The 9,611-nt window shown below is 54.7% G+C and overlaps 1 protein-coding gene across 1 annotated transcript; it reads right to left on the bottom strand.

The window, feature by feature from the left end:
- Window positions 1-296: 296 nt before the first annotated feature.
- Window positions 297-9,571, bottom strand: LOC310843512 (erlin-1-like; the record flags this gene model as incomplete). Its single annotated transcript, XM_083737023.1, is given in 12 exon segments — window positions 297-1,421; window positions 1,626-1,705; window positions 2,328-2,417; window positions 3,335-3,426; window positions 4,434-4,492; window positions 4,751-4,824; window positions 6,461-6,586; window positions 7,753-7,814; window positions 8,855-8,901; window positions 9,118-9,199; window positions 9,290-9,559; window positions 9,561-9,571. Coding segments are annotated over 12 exon segments (1,224 nt in total). The 3' UTR covers window positions 297-1,190.
- Window positions 9,572-9,611: the final 40 nt, after the last annotated feature.

Here is a 9,611-nt window from a genome sequence, read left to right as displayed (position 1 = left end):
GAGTCGGACACGACTAAACAACAACAACACCCCAACACACACCCGCAAGGAGGGAAGGTTCTTGCTTGTTCATATGGCATTGGCAATGTTGCTGCAACCTGCCTTTTTTGGAGCTGAGAAACTTGGCACTTACGACTCACTCTTCAACCCCCCCCCCCTAGCTTTCTGCGGGGGAGCTGGGAGAGAAACTAATCTGCTCTGGTGAAATGCAGTGTGTGTGTGAGATGAAGAGCAGCTTGTTAAAGGCTAGAAGGCAACCATTGAGGAGATGCAGCACAGATACAGAGGCCACAGGAAAAGATTATGAAAATAACTTTATTTTCCCTTAATCCAAAGTTCAACATTTTGCATATATCTCTCTCGCTCTTTTGAAATAGAAGCCATACAAAAAAAGCCAGGAAACACTTCCAGTCAGCAGGTTTACCTTCCACAAATGCATTTTTCAGTTCTGAAGCAAAGTCTGCCCACCGGTTTAATCCAGTTTACAGTTACAACCCAACAAATGCGTCCCCACTTCTGCACACGCCCTGGCATCGCGGTTCATTCAACCTGGCCATTGGCTGTTGGCCCCCAGAATGAAGACACTCTGAGCCTTTGGGCATCTCTGCAAGGAGCATCCAGTACCATGCTGTGGGGTGGGCTCCGCAGAGGGGCAATGCCCCACCCAGGGGACACAGAGAAAGAAGCAATGATAAAGCAGCACAACACACCCACACCCAAGGGAGCTTGCACCCTAAGCCCATCTGCTTAAAAGTACTACCTGGAGGAAGGTTTTGAGTGAGGAACACTCTCCAAAAGGACAACAGATGCTCCTTCATCACAAGCAAACCCTGCAAGGAGGCTAAAGAGCAACTTTCCAACAAAACCCATGACCATGCAAGCAGTGGTAAAATCAGATCCCCCCCCCCACTTTTGCTGTGTCAATGTTGTCCTCACAGGAGGTCTGCGGTAGAGTCTACCCTCCACGGACTTAACGGCTGAGGTCCTCCAGAGCATCCCCACCCCCACCCCTCCTCTGTGGGGCAGATGCAGCAGCCATAAAATTCCCATGAAAGCTAGCCCTTGGGCTGTGGAGGACCACGCAACTTCAAGGACGGTTTGTGCTGCCCTGAATAAGGCAAATCTGAGGCAGCCAGTGAGTTGCAGTTTCAGACCGCGGAGCAGACACAGCGGCTGGTGCAGCAGAGGCATCAAGTGGCGGCTGCCGTGGCAGAGCTGGCCCCGCCTCCCCCGTGCTGGAGGCGCAGCTTCCCTGCTTTGGAGAGGAGACGGCTGTCTCTAGCAGTCCTCGCCTCTGCCGGCTCAAAGGCGTAAGAGCCCAGAAAGAGGTTCGGGGGGAGGCTGCTGCCAAAGTAGAGCTTGCTGTTGGAGGCCACGGCCTGGTACCTCATCAGCTCCAGGAAGGCAGGTGTCAGTTTCAGCTGCACAGGGCAGGGGGAGAGAGGAGGAGAACGAATGAGGCAAGGATTTCTGTGCCATGAGCATCCACGGGATACTCAGTGCAGCCATCCTTCCAAATGAGCAGGAGTTCTGCGTTTCTGAGGCAAAATCCTTTTCCTTCTCCCAGAGGATGGCTCAGGATCTGCCCCCAGCACACACATGGGCAGCCAAGAGTCAACACCCACCTTGTTCGAGGCAGCTGCTTTCTGGGCCATGTAGAAGTTGGCATCAGCCTTCGCCTTCTCTCGCGCCAAGAAAGCCGTGTCTGGGAAGGGACCAAGGAAGGCAGCTCAGGAGAAAGGAGGATCACCAGGCTGCCCCATGGGGATACGGCCCTGGAAACCCACAGCAAAGCAACGTCCCACTCCAGCACAGGCTGGTTTCTCACTGGTTCCACCCATGACGAAAATAATAAACAGCCCCAACCCCACAGTCCAGAGGATTCACCAGAGCAGGAAGCAGCCCCTTTTCTGCCTGCCTCCTCCCTGCCCACCTTGGCTTTGGGGACCTGGCTTATGCTTTGGGGACAAGACACACACACACAAACACCCCTTCTCACTCTCCATGAGGCACAGGGCTTGTGCAGGCTCTGCAGATCTGTTTTTCAGGCTCAAGCAATCTGAGCCAGTGAATCTGGAGCAAAGGAGCCCCTGCCTTGGGCCACCCCCAGTGGCATCCACAAGGCATCAATGCTCAACTATGGCCAGACACCCAGGCTGCACCCGGACTTGGCTTCTCAGTCCCCAGAGGACAGGCAAAGTCCCAGTGCTCTGCTTGGCTGCAGGCAAAATGCTTGTGGGTAGCACAGCCAGAGACGCGGGGTTATTTGGCTCACAGCTTCTGCTTTGCAGGCAGGGTGGAGGTAGAGGTAAGGGCTGCATAGCTACCTTCAAGCTCAGAAATTTGCTTCTCCATCAAAGTCTCCATGACCCTCTGCTGGCAATGAATCTTTGCCACCTGAGCCGCCTTCTCTGCTTCTGTGAGGAGAGAGCAGTCAGTCAAGCACCAGCAGCCAAGGGCACCAATGCTCCAGAGCCAGGCAAGGCCGAGTCCCACAGCCAGCGCTCCAGGACTCCCGAGGGGAAATCCGTGGCAACAGCGCTCTAGCAGCAGGCAACCAAGAGCCCCAAAGGGCCCGCAGGCCTGGCTTGCGACACACCGTCACTGGGACCTCACAGGCCATGTCCTCTTCTCAGGCCTGCTGGGCCTGGGGAAAGAAGACACTCTGGCCTCTGCCAGAAGTGAAGTTGTGGTCGCCACAGGCCTCTCTCCAGAGTCTCTTGCTCCAGGCTGTCTTTGCAGCCAGGCACTAGCAACTGTTTGCCATGTCAAGCAATAAGCTACACAGCTGCCACAGGATTCTCGTTCCGCATTTGCCAGAAACTGATCTTTTATTGCAGCAGCCTCCACACTTCCGAACTCCCTGTCTATTGACACCAGGCAGGTGCCTTCATCACTGTGGCCTTTTTGGCGCCTGCTAAGAATATTTTGTTTAAGACAAGCCTGCCCAAAAATGTAAGATGTTTTATCCATCTTTAGCTTGCTGCTTGTTTCAATTCTTATCTAATTGTTTTAATTAGCTGTTTTTAACTGCTTTAACTGCTTTATTCATTTTATGCATTTCATAAACCACTTTAGGGTTTTTTAACAATCACATGGTATATAACTTGTATGAAACAAATATGGCACTGTGGAGTTCCGTTTTTCATGAGGTTTGCAATGCATTTTCCTGAAATGCTTTTTGGATGTGTCTAGATCAAGCCAGAAGCCTAGAATCTAGGTCTTCGTGCCACACATGCCTCCCCGCCCCACCCCCATTTTCTGTCCTAAGGGAAGATAAGGGACCGGGGGTGGGGGGAAGAGAGAGAGACTCTCCCATAGGGAGTTTGGTTACCTATGACGGCCCTTTTCCTCTCCGTCTCGGCCTCCTTCTCCACCACTCTCTGCTTCTGGGTCGCTATCAGGAGCTTCGTCTTCTCTGCTTCCCTGAATGGCAAAACAGGAAAGGTCCTCCCCTGCTCCTCCTTGGTGTGGGGCCCCAGCCGCCCCACCCCCCTGCCCTGGGAAGGAAGGAGCCCTGGCTTGGCCTTTAAATCCCCTCCAGCTTTTGCCCTGCTCTGGACTCACGTGTTTCCTTTTCCAGCACTGGATCTTGGCCCTTCCCTTCACTAGACAGAATGTTTTCTCATTCAGATACATGGCGTGTTTGGGGGGAAACCCAAAAGATAAACATTTGCACTTCAGATTGTCACCGGCCCTGAAGAGTTAATGAGCTGCCCAAGATGTTTTTCCTTCAGCCTTCCAGCCACATCTCTCAGCCTGCTCTGCCCAATACCTTCAGGCACCACCGGTGGTCTCCAACTCCTGCCATCTTCTGCTAGTTTACAGCAGTCCAACTGACGGCCAGCTACTTCTCCATATGCCAGAATCTAAGCCCCAACCCCCCCCCCCCAATAACCATCTCTCTCTTCACATGCCTGCCCCTCCGCCATAGAAGGGCCAGACCTGAGCAATCTCAGGCATAGCCCAGAGCAATCCAGCAACAGCCTTGGTTGCTCCTTTCCTCTTTGCAGGGGCCTGGCAAGCAGAGACACTCCCCTCTGATTCTCCTGGCAACTGGAGGGCAGCCCAGGCCTGAAAGTCCTGAGAAGGAGACGTCAAGCAAAGCCGCCTGAGAGGCGCTTCTCCCACCCTGGCCTTTGCATCAGCTGCACAGAATGGGGAGAGACCTCTGAGAAAATGGTGGGCACAAATCCACAGAGGAGGCGGCTGTCCTTCATTGCCGGACGGAGGAGATGCCTCAGGAGAGCAGGGGCTGAGGAGCCCAAGGGGAGGTGAAAACTGGTGGAGTTCAGGTCCAGCCTGCCTGCCAGGGCTTCCCAGAAGAGACGTTTGGTTGGCCCCCGTGGGAATCCTGAAACACCAGCCTAGAGCCCCTCCCTGGCCCTGTGCTTTGGCCTGACCTTTCTCTGATGCTCTCAGCAAATACTCACACAAGTTCAAAATCTCTTCGGATGGCTTCTGGGATCTTGGGCTTCGTCACACGCACTGCCTGCACACACACAAAAGCCAGCAGACCTCATAAGACTGCAGCTGCCCCCCAAGTGCAAGCTCCTCTGCTGCAAAGAAAGGAAGCGGCCCCTGCATCTGGGCCCGTCCTGCTGGACTGGACCCCCCAGCCAGCAATATGGCAAGCTTCCACTTTCGACAGAGGGAAGCTCTCCCTCCTCAACCTGCCTTCCCACGCAGAGAAGTGGGCCAGTCCTAAATCCACCAAGAGCCGGGAAAGGGAAAAGGGAAGGGGCATTACCTGGATGGTGAGACCTGGAGCCATGGCATTCAGATCCTGCTGCAGGGCCAACTTCAGATTTTCATCTATTTGATCTGGGATTAGGGGGAGAAAAGATGAGAGGCAGCATCAGCCAAAGAGAGTCCACTAGCTACACAAGAGTCCCAGCATTTCTCCAGCTGGCTCTGTGCTGCCTGCACTGACCAGCCGCAAGGGCTTCAGGTCAGTCTCACTGGAAACGCTGCCAGGACTTGACCCACAGGAATTCTGCATGCACCGCAGATGTTGCGCCACTGAACCACATGCACCCCCTGTGCCAACCACAGGCAAGAGTCAACAAAGACACCAGACTGCTCTGCCAACTGCCCAGCTGTGGATGGGGCCCTCAGGCAACCCAGTCGAAGATTCCCAAAAGCAGAGAATCGGATCTGCCAGACAAGCCCAAGAACAGCTGGCAAAATATCAGGATGCCATAATAAATATTGTTCTCACTACCAAGAGTAATTCTGTGGTGCTTAATGTGAAGCAGAATACTTGAAACTCTGTGGGTGTCTCTACACAATGCACAGCTGCCAGCTGCATCTCTCTCCTAAAAATATTCTTCCTCCTTCAGAAATCCCAAATTCCCCAAGCACTCCAACCCAGTCTGGTCATGCAGCCTCTTACCCTGCCTGACAGATATCTAAGGAAACAGGAGTGCAGATTCTGAAATGGGAGCAGGTCCAACAACACAAAAGACTCCTGCATTCCTCCTGATCCAGCACCTCAGGAGGACAAGGAAGACCCAGCTCTACCTCTCCTTCAAATCAGAAACAGTGAGGGCGGTGAAGGTCCTGTGTGAATGTCTGGAGGCAGTTGGCGGATGGTTGAACTGTGACAAGACAGAAGTACTGTTCTTGGAGGATGGGGGTGGGGGACTCCCTCGTCCTGAACAGGGTAACTGTGCCCCTGAAGGATCAGGTGCGCAGCCTGGGAATCATTTTGGACTCACAGCTGTCCTTGGAGGCGCAGGTCAATTCTGTGTCCAGGGCAGATGTCTACCAGCTCCATCTGGTATGCAGGCTGAGACCCTCCCTGCCCACAGACTGTCTCACCAGTGGTGCATGCTCTGGTTATCTCCTGCTTGGACTAGTGTTGGTGCTGACCTTTGAAGCCCTAAACGGCCTCGGTCCAGTATACCTGAAGGAGCGTCTCCACCCCCATCGCCCAGCCCAGACACTGAGGTCCTCTTCCAAGGATCTTCTGCTTGTTCCCTCACTGCAAGAAGCGAAGTTACAGGGACCCAGGCAGAGGACCTTCTCGGTAGTGGTGCCCTCCCTGTGGTTCCACCCTCCCTTCAGAAGTCAATGAAATAAACAACTATCTGATTTTTAGAAGAACATCTGAAGGCAGCACTGTTAAGGGAAGTTTTTAAGGAATGATGTTTTTATTATTTTTTAGCTATGTTGTAAGCTGCCCAGAGTGGCTGGGGAAACCCAAGCCGATGGGTGGTATATATATGAGAAAATATTATCCTCATCATCACCACCACCATCATCGTTATCAGGTGAGAGCTGGAAGACGAAGTCCTTATCCAGCAAGAGGCACAAGACCTCTGTGGGCTTCCTCTTCCATGCAGTCTCAGAAGAGGAGGGATGGAACTGTGTAAACATCCTTGCTCCATTTCCAATTCACTGGATGTGCTTTGGGGAAACGGTACCAGCAAAAGCAAGCCCCTCATCAGCTGCTTACCAAAGAGCTCAATGTAGACCTCCTGGAGGGTGTGGGCACTGCAGAACTGGTTGAGCTCATGATGGACTTTGTTGAAAATGAGGGTCTTGTCATAATCTGCAGTGTAATTCTTCACAACATCGTATACTAAGAAAAGGAACAGCAGAAGCGTCACCGGAAAGTCACTCTGATGCCATTGGTGCTCTCTCACCTGTCAGGCAAATTCAAGATGCTGGTGCTCAGCGTTTCTTGAACACATAGGAGCTATTTCTCTGAATTAATCACAATTTCTATCTAACAACTGAATATGACTTGTAAGTATAAAAGATTGTCCACACATCTGAAGCCGGATCCTAGCTATATTTACTCAGAAGGAAGTCCAGCTGATTTTAGGGTGATTTACTTGCAAGAAAGTGTGCTTAAGGCTGCCGCCCCAAAAAGATGGCAGTGTCCTAATGAGCAAACGTCCTAATTTTTACTCAGCAGTTCCAAAGTGAGCAGCTCTAATGAAAACATTACAATGTGATGTTACGGGAGACTGATAATATTTTTCTTCCTATGTCAACTGCAACTGAAGGCTTCTATACCGAAGTCCACCTTTACAAGTCCAGTGAGCAGCAGTTCCCAACATCCTGCAAAGCCTCGCAGGGACTGTGGTGAGAGCCAGGCCCCAGCGGGAGTCTGCTTTTTCCTAGAAGCCCAGCTGTGAAGCTTCTTCTCAGAGCTCACCCTCTGCCATCCCCAAGAAGCCCTGTCCTGCACTCCTTTTCCAGCTGGTGCCCTTCCGGACCCCACTTCCCTTCTCTTCCTCCTCCTCCTGCCGCCCCAGCCACTCCCCCCACCAGAACAGCTCTGCCCACTGCCTCCCCTGCAGGTGCCCAAGGAGAGTCTCTCTGCCTGCTCAGCCTGCCCCACAGACAAACACGCCTTTGACTCTGACAGATTCAGAAACAATTTAGCCTTTTCGGCTGGAACAAAATCAGTTCCTTCAGAGGGTGTAAGTCTCGCTCATGCCAGTCACCAATAACAACACTGAAGAGCATCAGAATCCGGACCCACCCCTGGCTATTTTCCATCAACCTAGCAATCCTTACTGAGCCAACATCAAAAGTCAGGAACAGTCAACAGAAAACCCTCCTTTTCAGCAACATGAGCCCCTCCAACTTCCCTCTGCAAGCCCCTTTCCATGCCCACCAACCCTCCACCTCCCTCAGCTCTTGCTGCTGGTGAGCCCACCCGCCCCTGTCGCCGAGGGGCTCTGCTTCTCTCCTTCCTCCAGGATTTGCTTTCAGCCACAGGAAAAGGAGCCATACCTGCATGTGGAGCCAACATGTTCACCACCTCTATCCGATCAATGTAGATCATGACTCCTCCACTGCAAGGAAAAAAGGAGGAAGATGAGCTATGCCACCCCTTGGGGCAAACTCAGTTTCCTGCAGCCTTTCTCTACACCAAGAGGGAGAGAGGCAGAGACAGCGTGCACAGAGTTTAAGTGCAAGAGAGCCGGGGGTGGGCAGGGGGCTGGTCTGAGGCAGCTTCCTACTCTCATCTCAGGGTTAGAACCAGGAGACCCCAGATAACCTTTGGCCCTCAACAATGGGCACAGGAGCAAGTGGCACAGACCGCCCAGCTGGGCTGCTGCACTAGCAGCACTTCCCTCCACAACACAAACTCCCACCAGAGCCAATGACGACAGCAGCCTTTGCGGTTCCTCACAGCCTGTGTCACGGAGCGGGTGGCAATGAAGCCGCCAGCCGAGTGACTTGGAACAGACGCAGGTCCCACGGTTACTGCACTGCTATTGGCGCAGACTGAAGGTTAACCTACACCTCTACTGAGCAACGTGCAAGAGAAAATGAAGAGGAAGCAATACAGGACTCTAGAGGCAACCCCAGCTCCCTTCTTTGCCTTCACACTGCTACAACTGATCCAGACTGGGGCGCCTGCCATACACCTGATTAGCCCCCCCCCCCCGCAAGAGAAAGGCCAGCAGCCCCACAAGAGAGCATCTTTCCCAAGATGAGCCTGTTGGCTGCTTGCAGCTTCCCGGAAGAGAATCCTGCCCAACACATCTCAAAGAAGCAGCCAAGAAGCAAATACAGATAGGTAGCTGTGTTGGTCTGCCATAGTCAAAACAAAAAAAAAAAAATTCCTTCCAGTAGCACCTTAAAGACCAACTAAGTTAGTTCTTGGTATGAGCTTTCGTGTGCATGCACACTTCTTCAGATACCAATCTGAAGAAGTGTGCATGCACACGAAAGCTCATACCAAGAACTAACCAAGAAGCAGAGCCACTGACAGGTCCTGGGTGCTTCCAGCCCAGAAAATGCCGCTCAGGCTCCACCGCACCCAGCCCAAGGTGCTCCTCCCTGCACAGCCTCCGACGCAGCAGGAGCCATACGAAGGGCGACCCACCTGGTCCCGCAAGGCACGTTTTTCACCTCGTCCGTTTGCAGCGTTGTCTGAAACAGAAGAGAGACTGAGCAGCCCTGGGAGGGGGGGAGGGAGGGCGGAGGTTCCCCGCCAACCCCAGAAGCAGCAGCAGGGCTGCGAGAGGGGGGGGGACGGGGCCCTGGAGCGGGGAAGGTCCCGCCTGCTCCTCCCCGGCAGGAGCCCACGCGGGTGGGCAGTGCCCCTTTCCCGCCTGCCAGGCCCAGCTTCCGAGGCGAGATACCGACCTGGACGGCTCTGGGCGTGGTGACGAAGGGCAGCATGAGGTGGTAGCCCGGGCCGCTGAGGGTGGCCAGCAGCGCCCCGCCCCTGGGGGGAGAGAGAGGGGGGGCTGAGCGGAGAGGGGGCTGAGGGGTCGGGGGGGGTCGTCCCTGGGCTCTCCCCTCCCTCGCCCCTCACCTGTAATAGACGGCCAGGTGTCCCTCCTGCACCTTGTGGACCGAGGCGCCCAGCAGGAGGAGCAGCGCCGCCGCCGCCCCGGCCAGACTGGCCCCGGCGCCGGCCCAGCGGGGCGGGCGGGCGGGGAGGGAGGAGCGCGGCGCCCCCGGAGGAGCCGGGCCGGGCCAGCGACGGGCGTCCCCCTCCCCGGCCAGGCCTCCGCTGCTCCCGCCGCCGCCGCCGCCGCCGCCGGAGGACATGGCGCTGGCCTCCTTCCTCCTTTCGCTCTCGCGGGCGCCGCATGCGCAGAAGCGCCGCCCCGCCCCCGTTTCCCAGGGGGCCG

Source organism: Podarcis gaigeae (genome assembly GCF_964106915.1).
Source record: "Podarcis gaigeae genome assembly, chromosome: 1".
NCBI classification, from domain to species: Eukaryota; Metazoa; Chordata; class Lepidosauria; order Squamata; family Lacertidae; genus Podarcis; species Podarcis gaigeae.
This window is presented reverse-complemented; position numbering and strand designations above follow the sequence as displayed.